Here is a 21926-nt window from a genome sequence, read left to right on the forward strand (position 1 = left end):
GGGTGTTACACAAAAGACACCATGTTATCGTATACCATGAATCCCACATATGAGGAAAGTAAAACGGGAAACAACCTATAAAAGCATTGTTTGGAATATACCACCCGCTTCTCAGCATCGGATCTCCACTTGTGTTTTAGTGTCAGATATCTACCACCATCTTTTTTGCGGTTTCTTCATGTTTGGAATAAGTCACAGAGACTCTTTGAGTTTTCTGTGTAGGTTTCACCTCTCCTTTTATGAGAGTTTTTCACCTATCCTTTGTGAAAAATTTCCACCTCTCCTTTGTGATAGTTTTATTTGTATTGTTATAACTTGGTTTTTTCAAGAGCTTTATCTATTTTGGTTGTTTTGAGTTTGCACTCTTAGTCGAGATGCCCCAGATTGTCTTAAATTTGATGTTAGATCGCTTTGTATTGTAATAGCCCTTTGTGGCTAGTTTGTATTAGCCCTTCGTGGCTAGTGGCTTTTTTTAGCTGAATTATGAATGTAATCCTAGAATTTCTCACCCAAAAAAAAAAAAAAAACCCAAACACAACTAATTTGGTGCTTCATTATCTTTCATCTCCTTTAGATGTTCCTTGGTTTTTGCGGGTTGCTTGGAATAATTGTTTATGGAAACTTCATAAGATGAAATTTTTTTTTTCTCCCATATTTTTCATGAGGTTGTACGATTGATGCATTGGCTAATTTTGGTGCGACTCATGATGCTTATTATTTTTGGTCACAAGTTCCTTCATGTGCTGCCAATGCTTACGTTTAGGATATTTCTTCATTTACTTATTATCGATTTCGTTAATTGTTGTCCTTTTATTTCAGGTTCTCTTTTCTTGCGAGATTTTGGTTTTATGACTCCCTCGTTGATTTTTATTTAATAAAATTTATCCTCGTACCATGAAGGTTCAGCTAGAGAAAAAAAAGGCACCTTAAGTAGTTTAAGATGTTTTGTAAAAATAAAATATCTTGAATATTTTAAAAGCAATGGCCTCCTAACAAGAACCTCTATGTTAATTTTGAAAGTTGCTTTCACAAGAAGCAGATAAAAGCCTTTGATGTATTTTTTCAATTCGTATAATACAATCATTAATTTTTTTAAATGACATCGTTTACCACCACCACCACCACCATCTCCACCCCTACCATCACCTCTTCCACCACCATTACCACCACCACCATCACCTCCACCTCCATCACCACCACCACCACCACTACCATCACCTCCACCTCCAACCACTTCCACTATCATCCTCCAACCACTTCCACTACCATCACCTCCACCTCTTTCCCTTGGATCGTCCTTCAATAGTTTTAAACAAAAAAAATTATTGCCTAATCACTGTAAACTATTTTCAGAAAGTAATAGAGATTGGTTGCAGAATTCCTACTTCAGTACTAGTAGTGCTTATAATAAGATTTTTCACATTATCTCGTGTCTGCTTTAGTGGGTCAGAGGTGATTTTCATTAACCCTACATTGTCTGCCAACACCATTATTTACTAACATCCAGCTCCTCAAATTATGATGTCTCCAGTTCCCACAAACTCTTACAGGTACTGAAAAATACAACCCACAGAGGCACTCATGCTGCAACAGTTCAGCATAGATTTCTTTTTTTTTTCTTTTTTTTTTCTTTTTTCTTTTCATTCTTTAGGGTTTAGTTTATCAAGTGGAAATAGCCTCTCTCGAATCTTATTCATCTTTAATTTTCCAAATTTGATTATAAAGTAATGAATAATTTGTTCATTTCTACAATAAATTTCTGGACCAATTGGAAAATAAATTATCGGGATTGTGACTGCATATCCACTTATCAATGCTGCCTCACCATGATCTCAAAAGTTACCTACTCTTTTGGACTTTAACCATAACAATTTTGTTCACTACCCACGAGCATCCAAATCTTCAACAATCAAAATAATTAGACTTTGATGGCTTCCTTTATCCCACAATAAAAGCTAAATAATTATGGAAGGACTATTTGCGATGTATTGGCCTGATTATAATTTCTCAAGATTAAAAGCAACTCGCCGTCCTCAAACTCATAAACTAGAACCCTAATAAAGTTATTACACAAAGACATGTCGTTACATACCATCATATACCTTCCGCTTCTTTTTTATTTATTTATTTATTTTTTTACGAGGAATGATCATCACTACTGAAATGGCATGTGGTTACCTCTCTTTAAAAAAAAATTAATTAATTAAATGGCGTGAGGAATTATTTGTGTTTTGTATTGGATTGGTTTTGATTATAGTTAAGTCAGTGGCAATTATGTGGCTCTCAAGCTTTTGCCTAGATGCACGTACGTACAGAAGAGAGCAGCACACGCGGATGATGCACTGGCGGCATGCAAGGCAAAGGTTGAAGCCCAAAGCAGCTGAAGCAGTGAAGCAGAAGCAGGCACTACTTTTAGCTTGGTTTGGTGCACCATCAATTTTGATTAGATTTGTCAACTGTCTCCCCCCAGTAAAAGCTCAGAGAAGATAAATACACGCAGACAGGAACACAAGGCAGAGAGAGAGAGAGAGAAGCCCATTGACATCGAGAATATGCACTGCACAAGCACAAGCACAAGCACAAGGACAAAGCAAGTCATGATAAAGCGATGAGAGAGAGAGGGAGACAGAGAAAGAGATGGCATAGAGTGTGGGCCCTTTGCCAAATACAACCGTCCTTTGTTCCATCATGGTTGCTCCCTCTTCATGATTCTAATTCCCTGAGCCCATATTAATCATGCCAACTGACTCAGCTATGTCCCTACCTCGCTACCCAAAAAGAAAACAAAAATGAAAACAAATTGCGAGTTAGGTCAATTAATTAAGACAGTAAATTCGTCTTTTTACATTTAAATTCGAATTCACTTTCTCGTAAATTAAATTAATTTAGAATATCACTCGTATGATAAATAAAATAAAAATTCACAGACAATAAGCTACAAAGCTGGCTAAGCTAAATCAGGGCCCCCATTCCCTCTACCCCTCCCACAAAAAAGAAAGTGGAAATAAAACACCTAGGTTGCAGCTAAGGGCCAATTGTCATGATTGTTTTCGGATGAGAAGTAGACTTTTGAGTTCTTGGAATTTGATACAAGTAATTAGTTTAAATTTGGTTTTTTTAAAATTTGTTTTCTTGCCCTCATCTCATTTTCTTCCCGTTTAGTTTGTTTGTTATTCCTCCTTGTTCCAAAACAAAGGAGGGCCCAAGCATGATGAGAAGGAACCACAAAGGGCCCAAATGGATGACCGGTTGGATTCTACTCAATACAAAGTTAACAGATGATCAGCAAATAATTTAGAGCTGATTGGTTAATATGTTACGCTTATGCTTATTTTCTGTTGTGGTTTATATTAAATATCAAATAAATAGGCATGGAATGATCATTATTATTATTTTTTGATTAAAAAACAAATTTAGGAAAAAGAAAAGAGTGGTAGGCTATAAGGCAGGGAATGATAGAGTTAACAAATAACTGTTTGTAAGAAGGGTAACTAGTGTAGTGGTTTGGAGTAATTGCTTCACTATGCAAGGTTTTGGGTTTAAGCCCTAGTATCCGTGTTTTGTGTGTAAGTTTAGTGTATTACCACAAACCATGTAATAGAAAAGAATGATGGAAGAATTGCCTTGATGCTTTGACACGAATGTAATTGAAAATCATATCAATTTTCAAATACATATTAGCATGTAACTTAATACGATACAAATCACTTATATATATCAAAATCAAAATCAAGATTGGAAATTGATTAACCATTTAATTATCATCATAATCTTAGTGTTTAATCATCATAAACTATAATTCTGAGACTTTAGAGGCTGATATCATATGCCGACTCTCTGAGGACTGGGCATAGGCTTAAGACCTTTGCAAGAAACCATCAATCTTTTAGTTGCGGCCCAGACAAACTAAGCCCCATCCAAACTTCTAAGTTGGGGTTTTCACGTACGAGAAATTTGCATAAATAACTGCAGCCACATTTCTAAAAGGGGAACTTATATAAATCCGCTAACTACAATATTGTTATTAATACAAGAATGAACAATTGCGATTACAACAAGAATCAATATGTAACCTTACAATATAGTTGCTCTGTAGTCGTGGAAAGTCTCACAAGTAAAATCATGCATATTAGTAACAAAATGTGGTATTGCAAACCAGTGGCGGACCCAGACTTTTTTTCCATCTGGGGGCATAAAAAACAATTTCACAGCTGACTCCTACAAAATCTAGGTTTTCATAGCAATGCGATATATATTATATTATAACACATAATCTATTTCAATAAATTTTTAATACATGATTTTGGGCCAAAATCTAAAATAAATTTTTAATACATGATTTTGGGCCAAAATCTAAGGCTTTACCATACGTTTATTAAGTCTTGAGCCTTGATATTTTCAATATAGAAGAGGTTTTGGGCTAAAACTTTGAAGACTTATTTAGGGTGCTGAGTGGGGATTTTGCATGCAAAATATTAGCCTAGTGTCTAATTTTTATTGGCAAAGTGTTTGGCTAGATGGGTGAAGAAACCTGCCCACACTAGGCATGTATTGGCTCCGCCAGTGTTGCAAACATTGTCTTGGGGTTAAAGTAAAAGAGACTTCACGAGCATCCAGTCTTTACCGAAGCAAGCAGATGAAGCTTTCTTTTTTGTATTTGTGTTGGTTTAAAGGAAGCAAATGAACAAAATCTAGCTTCTGCTTCATAGGTCTTCTATTCTCTCAGATTCGACGGCTGCTGACAGGAAAGCAGGGACTTCTCGTCATTATCATCCAAGTCAATGCTCTCCTCCAATCCATATTCTATGTCAATTTTGCTTTTCTCACTTCCATTCAGCACTTTCGATTCTGAAACACGAACTTTGGAGTATTCTTCTCCTGAAAAATGGGAACAATCTGTTTCCAGCTCTTGCATTTCTGATTCAGCTAAAGCTTGCATTCTCGCCCGGTCCCTGTCTCTAGGGTATGTGCAGTAAAGGAAGGAGTAGATTAAGACACAGAGTGTCATCGGAATGCCCAAAGCTGTGTATAGTGCCTTGGCAAGTGATGCAGCATTTTCTCTATCTGTTTCAATCTGTACAGAATTTGATGATCCTTTAGGAATTGGCTTAAAGCCATAAACATGCTGAGCCAAAATCCCAACTATCGGTGGAGCAAATGATGATAGGATGGATTCGAAAGATTGATCCAGAGCATAGATGCTTGTACGAGACCTCTCAGGCACTATCTCTGCAAATATTGGACTGTGAACAAGTTTACATATTGAAGAGTTCCAAGAAGGTTGATGTATATGAAACTTTCGTTACCAGTAATTTAGGTTTAATCGCACCAGAGAACTGACAACATGCAACATTGGTCAGGATGACTCACCAACCATAACTCATAGTAGGAAAGGAATCACCCCTTCATGAAGTAACTCTAGTCGACATAATTAACCAACCATAAATTGTGGAAACTTACTTGGTCATGCAAAGTTGGTGCACTGAAGGGTGTGTTTTTGTTTGTTGGAAAGGAGAAAAAAAACAGTGAAAGCAAAGGTCAAAGATTAATAATTAAGTCGAAGATGGGACATGGTAGCTTTGTATTTGTTCAAACCTATCAGACGAGCGAACGCATATATAGAACTAATCAAACTAACTTAAGGACTCAATTCAGACTAACTAAATGAGTTGAGAAGATTTTGAATGTTACTTTCTAAAGCTGACTAATTATCAAGAAATCAAGAGTACCTCTGAAAACTAGAGAACATACAGAAGGAACTAACCAAACTAGCATAGGGCCAAATCTAACGGACTACATGAGTTCATACGTGAATGGAACAATATAAAGCTGACCCATTATCAGAAAAGAAATATCCTCTGCAAGTTTCATATGTGAGAAAGACTTGAAGAAAGCTATTTGAGACTCCAATAATTATTAATTAGTGTGTGAATGTGTGAACAAGGACAAATCTAAATAAATTGGTTACTCAGAGAAGTATGAAACTTTCATCGGACAATCCTAGGAAAAGCAACCAATCCAATCTTCAATTCAATTGTATCAAATAACCTCTTCCCCACCCCACCAGAACACAAGGAAAGTTATATATATATAACTCTGCCTAGTTAGCTCTAGAAGACAAGGAAAAAGGACAAAGTGGGAAAGGATACATACTTGTTAGTTGCAGGAGCGTTCCAGGAAGTGAACCATCCCATAATGAACAAGACCAGCCCATGCACGAATCCTGTGGATGGGTCATCAGGCAACACCAGAAGCAAAATAGCAGCGAAAGGAATGGCTGAACCTGCGCTTATCTGTGAAAGAACTATCCTCCCAGCATTGGGAAAGGGTTTTGCAAGAACATCGCCCATGATTCCTCCGAAGACACTTCCAAGTGAGCCACCAATTATAAATATGGTCCAAAGAACTGCCGTTTCTTTGTGGGAGAAACCAATAAGTTCTAACCACAATGGAGCAAATGACAAACCTGACCAGGGGAATGATCCAAAGACACCCTGAGCAATTAGTATTTGAAAAGACGGGATTCTAATAACTGACTTTGCTTCTATAATCAGGTCTTTCACTTCTGATGAAAAAGGCTTATGTGAAGTTATATCTTTAGCTCTACCATTGCTCTCTAAGTAGTGCGGATCATTGGCAAAGAGGCGAACCAATATACCGACTATGACACTTATGAGTCCAACCAAATGGAATGCTATTCTCCAGCCAGGTATACCCATGAATGTAGTGGACGCTATTAGTACAGAACAAAGACCACCAATTATGGAGCCAAGGTTTCCTGTTAGTTGTAACCATCCAAACGCTGTACCCCGGTTGCTCTCATCAGTTGAGTCCGCAACAAGAGACTGAATAGCAGGAGTGACAATGGCAAGTCCAATTCCATTTAATCCTCTTGAAACAGCCACCTAATCAACCAAATCAGACAACTAAGTGTTGAATTGTAATCTGGTAAGTCAAACTGCAAATCAACGAAATTCACTGCACAGGAAGAATTTGTTACCTACAATTTTCAATTACACCTTATAAGTTTATGTTAAAAATGTTTTTTAATTTGTTTAAGCCTTATTATCTCGTATCAAGACTTACGAGCTTCATGATAAAACATGCACTCATCTCTTTCCTCCTCACCACGACAAGCACAGCATCTTAGTATAGCTTTGAATTTATGAGTCATGAACCAATTACTTCTCTTGAAAACAATGAAATGTGCAGCAACATTTGATTGGTATGAATATGCAGCATGAGCTTCAGAAGTCATGGATGGGCAAAAATTAAATTTTGCTAAAAAGGAAAGAAACAGCTGGGTTGTCAAGCACTATCATTAAACTTACTGTTTTAGGACAACTGCATTTGTGACTTTAGACTTTTGATGTAAAACAGGAAGAGAACATTGACAACTTCAATGTTAACCTTGTATCCTTCTTCATTTTTCCTAAGATATCTTAAAGTTCATAGTGTTACGTATACACATCTTCAAACTTATATCTTCAATGGCATCATCTTCCATTTAGATTGTTGCTTTGAATTCCTTAAAAGTGTCCTACTTTTATATGCTCTCGTACATCAATGTGCTTGATTCCTCAAAACTTTTCTAATTGTAAACTATCCAGAATCCCCATTATTGCAAAACAGGAAATCCATTTGAACGAGAACTTGAAAGTTTGCCGAGTTCAATGATTTTCCCCCCAAATCCTTAATTTGAAGCATTGATTGATACCAATAAAATCCCTGTCCATTGAGCCACCAATAAAGATTGAACTCCACAGTTGCCCAAAAACATAATTTGACAAGACATGAAACAGCATTTTGTATTGCCCATTTGAGAATCAACTCAACATAAAACACTAACAAAATCACTTGCCTAACTAAACTAACCAATCCAAATCATGGGTTCTCTTAGATCCTCAAAGATGACCAAAATAATTATTCCATATTACACTATATTTCATTTTCGAAAAGAAAGTTGCAAGTTGAAAACACCATAGAAAATAAGAAACCAGAGAGAGAGAGAGAGAGACAGAGAGACCTGAAGGAAAGTGGATGAAAAGCCAACAAGGAAGGTGGCAGCAGCCCAGAGAAAGGCACCAAGAGCAATGACATGGGCTCGGTTGTGGCGCATAGCAAGGTAAGCCGCAAGTGGGTAGCAGGCAGACTGGACAATGGATCTGAACAGAGTGAGTGAGCCCAACCCAGTTGGGTCGGTGTGCAGACTGGCCCCCACCTCTTTGTACACCCCTGGCAACAACGACTCGTCAGCTCTCTGCATAATACTTGCTAGGTTCACCAACAACAATGTCACAGCCTCTGCTTTCATTTTCCAATCTATGTCTGGACTGAAAACAGAGCACTCTGCTCGGTTCTCAGACCAAGGGGAGAAGGACAAATCAGAGGTTTTATGTTAGGGACAGAAGGGGAAGAAGATTTCGTTGCCTTGGATGGAGACTGAAGGGTTACTTAGGAAATGATGACCCACGTTGAATGTGGGACCTGGTATGCAGATCTGGGCTTGTCTGACACGTGTAGGGTTGGGATTGGTGTGATTAAGGGTGGGGTAATGGATGGAGATTGGGGATAAAAGATTTGGCCTAGCAGTTGGTTTTTTTTTTTTTGGTCAACGCCTAGCAGTTGGTTGATTCTTCTTGTCTTTGGTCAATTTTTAGTATAATTGCTTTTTATGGAAGGAAAGAAGCAAGATGGGTGATGGGGATCCAAATCGATGTTATTTTGCAAGGTGTTCCGGATCTGCTCACAGAACAGAGCTATGAAGAATTTTTTTCTGAACTTAAAAGGAAATTTGAGCTTCTAACCTACCTTTATTTTTGTAGTATTTTTAGTTAGAGGAGGTCTCAAGTTCGATTCACATGAACATCATGAATGATATATATTCTCGATGAGTTTGATACTTTTGTTGTTGCTAGCCTCATATTCTTGTGATGTAGCTTTCTTTTAGCGCAAACTTAGTGGGCATTATTATATGGTTGAATGAAATCATATTTCATAATTCTAATCAAATGTTTGATAGCATTAAATGATTTTTAATTTTCCGCCAGAATTGAAATTTAATGTACCAACACCAACATTGGATTTTGCCAAATTATAGAGACCAAAATCATAATTTGCAAAAACCAACAAGATGAAAAAGAAAATGAAAGGGCACTTAGCACATTCCATAAACAAAAAAATGCTTGACTTGACCTCGTATCCCTAAATGGACGTTGAGTTTCAGCTTAGATGTTTCCAATTTCATAAACTTCATATGCTTTAGATTTGGAACAAAGCACTACATTTTAATCTATTTTTTTTCATTTTTAGAAGAGGATTAAGAGCACTTCCACCAGTTAGCCCCTTGCCATGCGGGTACTATTCACGTGAATAGTGCCTGCCCTAGCAAAAAAAAAATTGTGTTTCCAGCAATGCAAGGCTTGCCATGGCAAATACTATTCATTTTTTTGTTTTTTTCACAACTTTGTTTACTTAAACAATTAATTTGGATAATATTTTCGGATAAGATTTTTGGGTTCCTATGTGTCAATACTATTCATATCGGATCAGATTTTCGGTTTCAAATTTCAGATAAATTTAAGATAAATTTCAGATACATTTCAAATTTCAGATAAATTCAAAATGTCAAATTTCAGATACATTTCAAAATTCAAATTTTAGATAAATTCAAAATGTCAAATTTCAGATACATTTCAAAATATGATAGAGAAAAAAACAACTTGAAAGTGAAAAAATTTTGACTAGAAAGTGAAAAATAGTAGAATGAGAAGAAAATGTATGAAGAGTTGGTGTTAAAAGTGAAGAGTATTGGTTGGTATTTATAGAAAAAAAATTCAGTATTTTTTTCATATTTTTTTAAATTTTTTATGATTTTTTTCTATTTTTTTGGGCAAAAAATTGCATCTTTGTTGGATTCTGGAAAAACCAATCGGAGAGCCCAGGAGCTTCCACGTGGCATAGAGCCGTTGGGGTTACTTTTCGATTTTTTATTCGCGAAAAATGGCTGCCATTGGATAAGTTTAAAAGCGGATCGGATGGCCCGATGCGACACGTGGAATCATGCCGTTGGCGACTCAGCGTCAAATTTTTTAAGCCGGGTGCGTGTATTGCACGCGACTTTAAAAAATTTAAGCAGCGGCCCGACATCATCGTGACGTCGGCGCTAACGTCATCCCACTCGCTGGTGGAGCTCGGCCGACCTCCCTCGGGCTTGCCGGTTTGTAGGCCCCATTGTTTGCCCTGGCAGCTTCTTGTTGCTAGAAACTAGTTTTTGGGTTTGCCCCCTCCCAACCTTCCCTTGGGCCCTTTTCTGCCAATGTTCTAAGCGTATGCGGCATGCCCACTTAATTAAGGTTGGTAAAGAAAGAAGCAGTCAGTCCACAGCAGAAAATTCTTTGCAATATCTTCTTGCCTTGACTTCCACATTCAGTATCTCCACAGCAAAAAATTCCTTGCATTCCCCTTCCAATATTCAATTGTTTTATTTAATGGGTAAATTACTCAAATGGTCCTCAAATTTGTACCCGATTTACATTTTGGTCTATAAATTAAATTATTCATTCAAATGGTCCACCAACTTTTTATTAATCAGCACTTTGGTCCAACCATTACATTTTCTGTTAAATTTAGTCATGCGACCAGTGTTGAGGTCCAAAAAAGTCACGGGAAGCCCAAAGACATTTAAAGTCCAATATAACATATAATGTCGATCATGCGTTAATCCAAACTGTATTTTGGGATTTAATTCATTAAATAAATATAGAAACAGTGTACAAGCCATGCCAAACTAATAATACATTTTTTCCATGCCAATCACCTATTAAGCTCACATGAACACAAGTCATGTGGTTTACGGGGCTTGCATGAGAGATTGTGATGTGGAATGTTACGGAGGTCTACAAGGCCCACAAAAGCTCTTGGATAATGGAGACTTTGACCTAGCTACTTGGGAGCACCAAAGTCCAAGCCCATTACTTAGAGTTCTCCAATGTGGGTGAGCAAATGAAATATTTTTTCAAGCACTTCCTTTTACCCATAGGAAATACTTATTTTCTAAATGCCTAGCTTTACCCTATTGGAAACAAGCATTTTCTAGCACTTCCTATTACCCACTGGAAACAAGCAGTTTCCAGGCTTTCTTTTACCCATAGGAAATAATTAGTTTATAGTACCTAGCTTCACCTGCTGGAAAATAGCATGTCTCAATGCTCCCTTTTAACCACTGGAAATAGGTGGTTCCAGCACCTCCATTTACCTATTGAAAATAAAGAAAAACCCTCACCCTCTATAAATTGGCATTCATGGCTCAAATAAAAGGCACCAATTTTCCCTCATCCAACACTCCCTCACTTGGTTGCTCCAAGCATCCCAGCAGCCATCAACCCCCTTCAGCAACCACCGGACCACTTTCCTTCTTCCATTCAGCTGCTACAAGCATTCCAGCGGTCATCCCAGCCATTTCTCAGCTATCACAACCATTTCTTCTATTTTCCTATAATTGAAATCCTCAATTTTCCTTATAAAGCCTCGCAAATCATAACTCCAAGCTCTTCCTTCCTTCTCATACTCTTCCAAGCTATAAACACCGTAGCTTTCAAGCCTCAAGCTTTTCCTTTTATCCTCCCACCTCTAGAACTCATAAATTTCTCTAGAATCATTGTCACAAACATCATACCCTTCAAAGTCTTAAGTTTTTCTTTCCTCAGCCATGCTCTTTGAAACCCTATTCATTTGACTGTTATAAGCATCCCACCAACCATCACAACCAAACAATTAAACCACCATAGCCGTAGCTTCAAACAATAAATTCTCAAATTCTGGACAAGGAGATGTAGAATTTAAAAATGAGGTATTGTTAGTGGCCAAGCTTCAACATCGTAATTTAGTTAGGCTCCAGGGTTTTTGCTTGGAAGGAAATGAAAGGCTTCTTATCTATGAATTTGTCCCTAACGCAAGTCTCACATCCTATTTGGTATGGTTGGAATTCTGCATTTTTCTTTTCCACTATGAAAACTTATCATAAAATTATGACATTAAATAAACATTATAACCCATCGAGTCTTGCTTTTCCATAAGTATGTAGACCCAGTCAAGCGCACACAGCTGGGTTTGGATATGCACTACAAAGTCATAGTAGGCGTTGCGTGTGGGCTCCTTTATCTCCATGAAGATTCTGGCCTTAGAATTATTCATCGTGACATTAAAGCTAGTAACATCTTAATAGATATCAAAATTAACTCCAAAATTTCGGATTTTGGCATGGCAAGGTTGTTCATGCATGACCAAACACATGACATTACCAGTCGAATTGTGGGGACCTAGTAAGTACTTAACCATATATATATATATATATATATATATATATAGCATATCATGATACATAAACGATTTCCAAAATCTTCGTACATGCTAATCAATGTTGACCTTCTTATTGGTATATACAACATAGATATGGCTCTAGGGCATGTAATGCATAGGCAATTTTCTGTTAAGTCTGATGTCTATAGTTTTGGCGTGTTGATTTTAGAGATTATAAGTGGGCAGAAAAATAGTTGCTTTCGTCGTGGAGAGAATGTGAAGGATCTTTTAAGCTATGTGAGTATTTATATATTAGTGAAATTGAATGCAATGAAAGAAACAAATTTTTATCTCGAATTACTTTATTCTAATTCATAAATGATTGTAGGCATGGAAAAGTTGGAGGAAAGGGACAGCTTCAAATCTAATAGATCCCACCTTGAAGACTGGTTCAAGAAGTGAAATATTGAGATGCATCCACATTAGATTATTATGTGTGTGCAAGAAAATGTGGCAAATAGGCTAACCATGGCTTATGTTATTGTGATGCTGAATAGCTACTCCCTCAGTCTCCCTGTACCCTCACAGCCACCATTTTTAGTGCCCAGAACCGTTGGATTCGACATGTCTTTGGGATCGGAGGGCAATTCAAGGGTAACATGATTGGATCGATACAAGAGCAACTCTAACAAAGCTCTAGAAAATGAGGCTTCATTAATTACCCAAATATATCCTCGATAGTGAAAACGATATTATATTGTGGTGTGTTTACTAATCAGGAATTGGAATTCTCATCCGGAATTGAATTCCACCTATTGAGGATTCCTGTGTTTATTTCACATCAAATAATTGAAAAGTAACGGGGGCCCACACGAAATTAGGAATTGAATTCCTGATTTTGGAGGAATTCAATTCTTGGGAGAGGTGGTATTCTAATTCATGGAGAATTAACTCATTAGGAATTCATCTTTTTTACCCATTATATCCTCATATAATTTTTAAAATTTCAAATTTGTCATATACTTTAACCCAACAACGAGGAGATTTTAGAAATTAGTACCACTCCTACCCCAATTCCATATGGTTTAATAAACAACTTCAATAGGAATCTGGAATCTAAGGGCCCGTTCGGTAATGTTTTTAGAGCTTGTTTTCTGCTTTTGTTTCTGTTTTCACAAAACACGTTCGTGCATCGTTTTTTCCCTCATAAAACGTTTTCTGAAAACAAATCTGACTTTGTGAACAAAAGTTGAAAATGAAAAAGTTGTTTTCAGTGATTTCATTTTCAGTGTTTTCCGAAGACACAAGAATGCATCCCATCAACCACTCTAGCTCTCTCTCTTGACAACCAATAAACCCACCAACAGGAACAACACCCATCTTCTCCGACCCAAAATAAACAAATCTGCAAATTAAGAAAAAAAAAATACAGAGGAAGAAGAAGAAAAAAATAGAGACAAGAAGAAGAACCACCACATACCCAACTCAACCACCATCATCACCCAATCAAACCATCACAACCATTAATTAGTGGATCAAGAGAGAGAGAGAGAGAGATGGGTGGGTGTATGGGATTCATGCCATGGAAGGAAGGAGGAGTGGGTGTGGCCTGGGAAGGAAAGGAAGAAGAAAAGAGGAAGAAAAGGAGAAAAAAGAAACGGCCTGGGGAAGGAAAGGAAGAAGAAAAGGGGAAGAAAGTAGGAAAGAGGAAGAAAAAGAGAAAACAAGAAGCAGCCATGTGAAGGAAAGAAGAAGAAAAAAGGAGGAAAGAGAGAAAAGGAGAAAAAGAAGAAAAAGAAAAAAGAAAAAAGGAGATAAGGTAGTTTTGAGCTTAAATTTTTTTCATTGTTTACAATAATTTTAGCCTCTAAAATATCATTAAAAAAATTAGAACTGAAATTAGCAAAAATACATGAAAAACAATTGTACTACAGGTTTTCATTGTTTTGTTTTCTAAAGATGTTTCTAATTAATCTATTTTCATTTCCAAATGCAAATTTGTTTTATTGTTTTCATTTCAAAATATTCTCAAAACATTCTCACGTTACGACGGGCCCTAATTCTTCTGAATCCAACTCTTCCTAAATTCAATTAATCCTCAATTCAATTCCTCCTAATCTAATTACGGATTAATAAACATGCCATTGATGTAATTTAGGATATCCCTTTGGTTCATTTTTTCCTTCAAACTGTGTGGTTTCTTCATTGTTTTAGGTAGGTTCTTGATAGGGCTTGACAAGTAGAGTTATGGTTATGGTCTTGGCTATAAGTTAATCCATCCATTTTGTAGCTGGCTTCCCCCATGAAATTGGTTTAGGGCCCTATACATTTCAGTTCTCATTAAAAATTAAATTTTAAAAAAATTTAAAAAAAAGAAAAGCAGTCAATTCTGACTATAAGAAACACGGTCAATGGATACTTTTTCACAAAGGCAGATGATGCATCATGCATGTACCCTTTGTTAGGAATTTCTGTTTAATATTCAGTTTAAAATATTTTCAAATTTTATAAATAATATTGATGTCACTCTGAGTTAAATATATTTTTTTAACCACGTCAAAAAATTACTTGTCACCATATTCATTATTGTAATCTCAATTATGGAGGAATGCATTGGTGTTGTATAGGGTTGACCCACATTGTTAACTGGAAGTGGAGAGGAGACTAACTTTCATCTTTTTTATGAGAAAAGATTTAGGGAGAGAGAGGCTACTCCATCTGAAGGTCAGGGCATACTAAGATCTCTTTAAGGACTTATAAGAAGAGACTCATTTCAATACGTGGATAGTTAATCAATATTTTGTTTTCAAATGTTTGACGTCCTAAAATTGATCTTTTCCCAATCTCATGAACTTCCTATATATGCTTTAGATTTAGAAGTTGGATCAAAACTACGTACATCACTTTTGCTTGGAATTTTCCTTTCCTTTGACCCAGATTACGCGCCACAGCAGGGAATGCTTACCTTGTCCTCAACTACTCCCGTTTCAATCAATGGTTTAATATTCAATCAATCCTCAAAAGTCAAAAATCAGTACCAGTCCAGTCTCCATCTACATTTTAATTAAAACAGTGTGAAATGGTCAAAGAAGTATTTTGATGAATAATTTATGGGCTGCTTAGTCGTAAAATATATTTCTTCAATATGGTTGATCGTGGATTTGGCAGGATTTAGTCCGAGTATTATACTACATGACATATATATTTGAGAAATAAATTACATTTTCTTTTTGATGTAGTATGCTCTCTCTCTCTCTCTTGTTTTTTTTTTTTTTTATCAACACGTAAAGAGAATTTAAATTTGAGACTTCTAATATTGTGTGTAATCAGACAGACAACTATTCTTGCACTTTTCACTAATATTGAGTGTCCGGTGTTTTTGCAGGTTGAACAACAAATGTTCAGTTTGAAAAATCTCACACACAAATCTTTTCTTGACCGTTTGCCACAATAAAAAGTATATAAACACAGTTTTGATCTTGACCAACCATAATGTACAAAACAGAATGGCGCCATTAACGGTCTCCTCAAGATTTCTGTTCTTCCTTTCTCCCATTCTGTTCCTCATCAGCACTCAATCCCTTGCCCAGCCGCCTGATTTTCGAAGCCATAGCTGTTTCAACGAAAAAGGCAACTACACCACCAACAGTACCTACCAGACAAACCTCAACACCCTTCTCTCTTCTCTTTCTTCCCCCTCCAACAACGGCAATGGCTACGGCTTCTACAACTCATCCTACGGAGAAAACGCCGATGAGGTTCACGCAATTGCGCTATGTCGAGGAGATGTCATGGGGGACACTTGCCGTGGCTGCCTCAGCAACTCCACACAAAAGCTCACACAGCTCTGTCCCAATCAGAAGGAAGCTTTCGGGTTCTACGACGAGTGCATGCTTCGATATGCAAACCGCTCCGTCGACGGCGCCATGGAAGCTGCTCCTGCTTTTTGGCTGTGGAACCCACAGAACGTGTCCTCCTCCGATGTCGACGGGTTTTTTCAAGAGCTGAGGAGGCTACTGGAGGACCTAAGTGGTCAAGCTGCGGCGAACGGTTCGCTTCGAAAGTTTGCGGTAGGGACCGCAACAGCTCCCAATTTCCAAACAATATATGGACTTGCGCAGTGCACGCCGGATTTGGCCGAGCAGGCCTGCCGTGATTGTTTGGTTGGTGCTTTGGAAGATATCCCAAAATGTTGTGAGGGGAAGCAAGGTGGTAGAGTTGTTAATCCCAGCTGTAATGTTAGGTATGAGATCTCTCGCTTCTATGACCCTACAACTGTTCCACCATTGCCGTCGTCGTCGCCGCCGTCCTCCTCCACCGTCAACCAGTACAGGAGGTACGTATATATGTCCCAATATGTCATGCTTTGAAGAAATAAAGTTGGCTTAATTTGAGCAATTGTCCATGAATTTGAACACGGGTTACATTTTAGGCCCTCAATTCAATTTTTAGTTGTTGTAGTTGTATGGTGTACGAGTTCAGGGACCATTGCTACCATTGACACTACAACAATTTTGGGTTGAAGAGATTTCTAATGCATGTTTTGTTAGGTTCATATGTATATGTATGTATTCAAATTCATGCAAATGAGACATCTGATTTTTGCAGGATCGAAGAGTAACAGATCTCGGACTGTCATCATTATTGTTGTGCCAATTGTTGTTTCTGTGGCACTAATAGTTATATTCTTCTGCATTTGTTTAAGAGTAAAGAGGACAAAGAAAAAACTTGAAACTAGGAAGTTACTTCCAGGTAAGGAGGCAACTCTAGTGAACATTAATCATATTATTCCATTTGACATGGGGAAGCCAAGTAGGCATTTTTAGAGATTATAATGCTACAACTGCTTAATTTAGTTTTTGTTAAATTGTTCCTCAGGCGGCGATGATACAGATGAAATTGGATCTGCAGAATCCCTGCAATTTGACTTTGCCACCATTAGAGTTTCTACAGATGACTTTTCTGAAGCAAATAAACTTGGACAGGGAGGATTTGGATCTGTTTACAGGGTAATGACAAGTTAATAACAAGAACTTATATCTTTCATATTTCTTGAATGCCACTTATATATGTTTTTTTCATTCCGTACCTATATATTTTTCCAGGGTAGGCTACTCAATGGAAAAGATATAGCTGTAAAAAGGCTTTCTGCGAATTCTGGGCAAGGAGATTTAGAATTCAAAAATGAGGTCTTGTTAGTGGCTAAACTTCAACACCGGAATTTAGTTAGACTCTTAGGTTTCTGCTTAGAAGGAAGTGAAAGGCTTCTTGTCTATGAATTTGTCCCTAATGCAAGTCTCGATCACATCATATTTGGTATGTCTGGAATTATGCATTGTTTTCGTTTAACTTCGAATGTTTATTATAAAATTCCAATTGTGTGACGTGTATGCAAGCAAACATTGTAATTGAAGTCTTGATTTTGCATTAATATATTTGCAGACCCAACAAAGCGTGCACAACTAGATTGGGTGAGGCGCTACAAAATCATAGTAGGCACTGCTCGAGGCCTCCTTTACCTCCACGAAGACTCTCGCCTTAGAATTATTCATCGTGATCTCAAAGCTAGTAACATCTTGATAGATGCAGAAATGAACCCCAAAATTTCAGATTTTGGCATGGCAAGGTTGTTCGTGCCTGATCAAACGCAAGGCAATACTAGTCGGATTGTTGGGACCTAGTAAGAATATGCATTTAACTGCATGTGGGCTTATGTTTGTTATGTCAACAATTTCCTTTCCATATGTGTTGGTGAACGCTGACATTCTTTTTGTTGATATACAGTGGCTATATGGCTCCAGAATATGCAATGCATGGACACTTTTCTGTTAAGTCTGATGTCTACAGTTTTGGTGTGTTAGTTCTAGAGATAGTCAGTGGACAAAAAAATAGTGGCTTCCGGCATGGAGAAAATGTGGAGGATCTTCTAAGCTTCGTAAGTGAAAATATAATATAGTTTTGGTATCTCAATACACTTTATTGCAACACATTAAAGTAAGAAAACTTATCTCTGATCATTTCTGCAAATTCACAAATCATTGCAGGCCTGGAGAAGTTGGAGGGAAGGGACAGCTTCAAATCTAATAGATCCCACATTGAAGACTGGTTCTAGAACAGAAATAATGAGATGCATCCACATTGGATTATTATGTGTGCAAGAAAATGTGGCTGATAGGCCAACCATGGCTTCTGTTATTCTCATGCTGAATAGCTACTCTCTCACTCTCCCATTGCCCTCCCAACCAGCATTTTATTTGCATAGCATTGGATCGGACATGTCGTTAGGATTGGAATATAATTCAGGGGTAACGAGGTCTGATCATTCCAAGAGTAACTCTGCCAAAGCACTTGAATATGAGATTTCAGAAATTACTGAACTACATCCTCGCTAGTGGTTGAAGATCAAACTGGCTTTCTGAAATTGTAATGTAATTTATTAGCATCCCTTTTGATTCATTCACTAATTGTTCAAGTAGGACATAATCAAAGAACAGTGCAAGAGTCTGCTAATATTCTGTTACTTCAAATTAGTATTTTAATTTGTTTATCAACTTTTCTTGTTCATCATAATATTGTACACTTGACTTATGTCCTCTGTATTTTGCGTAGCGAAAGATATTCCAGTGTAAGTAAATTGATACAAAAGAATCATATTTCAAAAGTAAATAGCTAAGTCTGGACATTGAAGACCTAAAGCGAAACAAGTAGTCAATTTTCGAACCATAAAATAAGTTTTTATTAGCACATTGGTTTCAAATCAATGCAGCACATTCTTGATACAATAACATATGAAGTGCTATATCAAAGCATAACAGGATAGCTGAACAAGAACAAACAGAAGTAGAACACTGAAACTAAGTCTAAAACATATGAGCTCTCAAAGAATACACACGTCAAGGAGGGTTACACAAGCGACTTTTAAAAGGCCGACCACGCCAACATGTATTAGAAACTGACATGGTAAGGAATTACAACGTCATACAATTGGATCCTCGTGACGTAGTGAAGGAATTAACTACGTCCTTTATTTTACAAAAACCGACGTTGAAGATATAATCCACGTTGTTTCTTTTCCTGTCCACGCCTTTAATATAATTTTTAATGTCAGCCTTTAACAACACTAGTCGTTGGTAGGATTTCTTACGTTGGTATTCAATAATATTGTGTCATTTTAAAGTATTCAGACGTCCATTTTGTATAAAAAGCATCATCTTTATATAATTTAAACGACTATTCTCGCAAGAAACAGACATGGAATATTTTTTTAAAGGCGTTGTTCTCCTACATTGCAATGTGGATAATCGTATAAGCGACGGGTTTTCCACATGTGTCTCGTGGTAAATTAATTTTACTTCGGTGCCTGTGTGATTATTGACATGTAATATGCTATAAACGTCCATTCTTTTGGCTATGCGTCGTCTTTTACAAGTTAGATGTCGGTTTGTTTATTTATTTAACACAATATAAATTAGCCATGACGGTTTAATAAAACCGGTATTCCTTCAATTAGGGACATCGATAATTATCTGTACGTTGGTGCTTGTTTTGATTTTGACATGTAACACTCTTTAGACGTCTCTGTTTTAATAAAACCGTCATCTAATTTTGTCGAATGTTACATTTTACGCTATATATATAGTAATTAGATGTCGGTTTGTAATATTTTTTGACATTGAATGTTTTAACGACGTTGGGTACTAGCCGTCGTCATTTTATATATCAAAAGATGGCGGTCGATTTCACGACGGTTTGAAAACCTTCTAGACGACGGTAGATTCCTGTCGTCTATTTCGATTTTTGTAATAGTGATTAGTGAAATTGATTGCAATGAAAGAAACAAATTTTTATCTCAATTAATTTATTCCAATTCATAAATTATTGTAGGCATGGAAAAATTGAAGGGAAGGGACAACTTCAAATCTAATAGATCCCACCTTGAGGACTGGTTCAAGAAGTGAAATAATGAGATGCATCCACATTGGATTATTATGTGTGCATGAAAATGTGGCTGCTGATAAGCCAACCATGGACACCTTTTCTTTTGTGGAATTTTCCTTTCCTTTGACCCAGATTACACGGTGGTTTACACAAATATAAATGGACGTGGCCAACGTTTAATTTGGTTCTAGAAAAAGCAATAGAGAGAAAAGAAAGTTGGTCCCACTAGTAGAAAACTGCTCTAAAGGCACGGACTTATACCGTGTGGATAGTTGTGAACGTAGGCACCACTCTCTTTTGTCAGTTGAAATTCAAAATCTTGGTCAAAATAGGCACTGATGCATGTGGCCACTGCTCCATCCTACCTCACAGGGCAGGGCCACACCCACTCTCTCTCTCTCTCTCTCTCGTCAAGGGCAAAAAAGAGAGAAAAGTCCAACTTAAGCTTCTTGCACACGTTCTCTCTCTCTCTCTCTCTCTCTCTCCCTCTCTTATATATAATACATTAAAATTAAAACTTTCTTATCAAAAAACCAAAGTAAAGAGCTAAATACTGAGAGAGAAAAAAGAAATAAATCCTGAAAATAATTCACAGCATCAAAGGATAAAGCAAATTGGGGAAATATAAATGATCATTCATTGTCCAGAAAGAAACATTATCCCAATAGATTGATAACTAGTAAGGAAGATCAGGGCAGCAGTTAAAACACTTTGTCATGCACTTGTGCAAATTTCATCAACAAATACAAAAGAAGGTGCCTGAGCACAGGGAACAAAGATGATAAAAATGAGTATGTGCTACATCCTAGGAGACTGGCTTGAAACAAATTCTCAAACCTAACCCAAAGGCGTCACAGTGGTCGAGCATTTGCAATACGCCATGTTTTGCTTGCTGGTTTTGATGTGCTTTGGGGATAGATTGGATGAAAACCAAATCAAAGAAATAGAGTGTGTTCAGCATCCCTCGCTCTTGAGTTTTGAGCAATATCATTTCCTCAATTTTTTGCCCGAATTAGAATCTTGGGGCTTGGGGCTAGGGCTGTGGGTTGCGGGTGGGGATGGGATGGTCAGGTCGTGAGGGAGAAAAAGCAGAGGGATGTGTGGGGGAAGGCTGAGAGGGGGGAGGTTGTGGAGTTGGGATGCAAGGCAGTGTTTTTGTATAAATGTGGGTTTGTTTACTCTTTTAAAAAATTTGTTATTTTATTTTTGTATTTATCTGATTTTAAAATTTTTAATTAATTTAAACAATAGATAATTTTTTTATTAATTGTTAGGTCAATCTCACGGGAAAAAAAAAAAAAAAAGCTATGTGGCTGGTGAGATTCAATGTTTTAAAATTTTCTAAGTTTTATAATAGTTTCCTTTAATTTTTAAAACTCTATATTACTATTTTAATTCATAGAGACACTTTAACCCCTGAATTTAATGGCAAAATTGACAGACTTTCACAATAGGACCATTTTGGATACTAAATAGAGAGTTGGAGGACTATTGAAATGAAAATTTTAGTTGGTGGACTAAAATGAAATTGGAGTAAAAATTAGGGGACCATTTCAATCAATAACCAGGCTATAGTATTATATAATTGTTAAAGCCTTCAATTGCTGGATTCCCTTTTGCATAAGGTATGTCGGTTCTTGTAACTAACAATTGCACCTAGTTCTCATAAGAACATGGGTGTTAAGAAC

The 21926-nt window shown here is 37.0% G+C and overlaps 2 protein-coding genes and 1 pseudogene across 2 annotated transcripts; 2 read left to right on the plus strand and 1 right to left on the minus strand.

Annotated features, from left to right (window-relative positions):
* Positions 1-4612: 4612 nt before the first annotated feature.
* On the minus strand, positions 4613-8602 carry LOC148920907 (uncharacterized). Its single transcript, XM_089041289.1, has 3 exons — positions 8027-8602; positions 6154-6905; positions 4613-5243 (listed from the first exon to the last, which is right to left on the minus strand). Exons 1-3 carry the CDS (start codon positions 8312-8314, stop codon positions 4715-4717), a joined length of 1569 nt encoding a protein of 522 aa, XP_088897415.1. The 5' UTR covers positions 8315-8602; the 3' UTR covers positions 4613-4714.
* Positions 8603-10832: 2230 nt separating this feature from the next.
* Positions 10833-12963, plus strand: LOC148920908 (cysteine-rich receptor-like protein kinase 10; annotated as a pseudogene).
* A 2692-nt stretch (positions 12964-15655) lies between these two features.
* Positions 15656-18851, plus strand: LOC103333271 (cysteine-rich receptor-like protein kinase 29). Its single transcript, XM_089051655.1, has 7 exons — positions 15656-16627; positions 16892-17052; positions 17179-17309; positions 17406-17616; positions 17743-17980; positions 18085-18235; positions 18345-18851. The coding sequence occupies exons 1-7, from the start codon at positions 15807-15809 to the stop codon at positions 18690-18692; spliced, it is 2061 nt and encodes a 686-aa protein (XP_088907781.1). The 5' UTR covers positions 15656-15806; the 3' UTR covers positions 18693-18851.
* Positions 18852-21926: the final 3075 nt, after the last annotated feature.

Source organism: Prunus mume, linkage group LG1 (genome assembly GCF_029339155.1).
Source record: "Prunus mume cultivar Tortuosa linkage group LG1, ASM2933915v1, whole genome shotgun sequence".
Classification (NCBI taxonomy): domain Eukaryota; kingdom Viridiplantae; phylum Streptophyta; class Magnoliopsida; order Rosales; family Rosaceae; genus Prunus; species Prunus mume.

Excerpts from the sequence above, each read along its gene's own strand:
- LOC148920907 (XM_089041289.1), bottom strand. The coding sequence starts at position 8,314 with ATGAAAGCAGAGGCTGTGACATTGTTGTTGGTGAACCTAGCAAGTATT. Across the intron at positions 6,906-8,026 it reads TTTCATCCACTTTCCTTCAG|GTGGCTGTTTCAAGAGGATT; the intron begins GTCTCTCTGTCT and ends TTGGTTGATTAG. Across the intron at positions 5,244-6,153 it reads AACGCTCCTGCAACTAACAA|TCCAATATTTGCAGAGATAG; the intron begins GTATGTATCCTT and ends ACTTGTTCACAG.
- LOC103333271 (XM_089051655.1), top strand. The coding sequence starts at position 15,807 with ATGGCGCCATTAACGGTCTCCTCAAGATTTCTGTTCTTCCTTTCTCCC. Across the intron at positions 16,628-16,891 it reads TCCTCCTCCACCGTCAACCA|ACATCTGATTTTTGCAGGAT; the intron begins GTACAGGAGGTA and ends CATGCAAATGAG. Across the intron at positions 17,981-18,084 it reads AGTCGGATTGTTGGGACCTA|TGGCTATATGGCTCCAGAAT; the intron begins GTAAGAATATGC and ends GTTGATATACAG.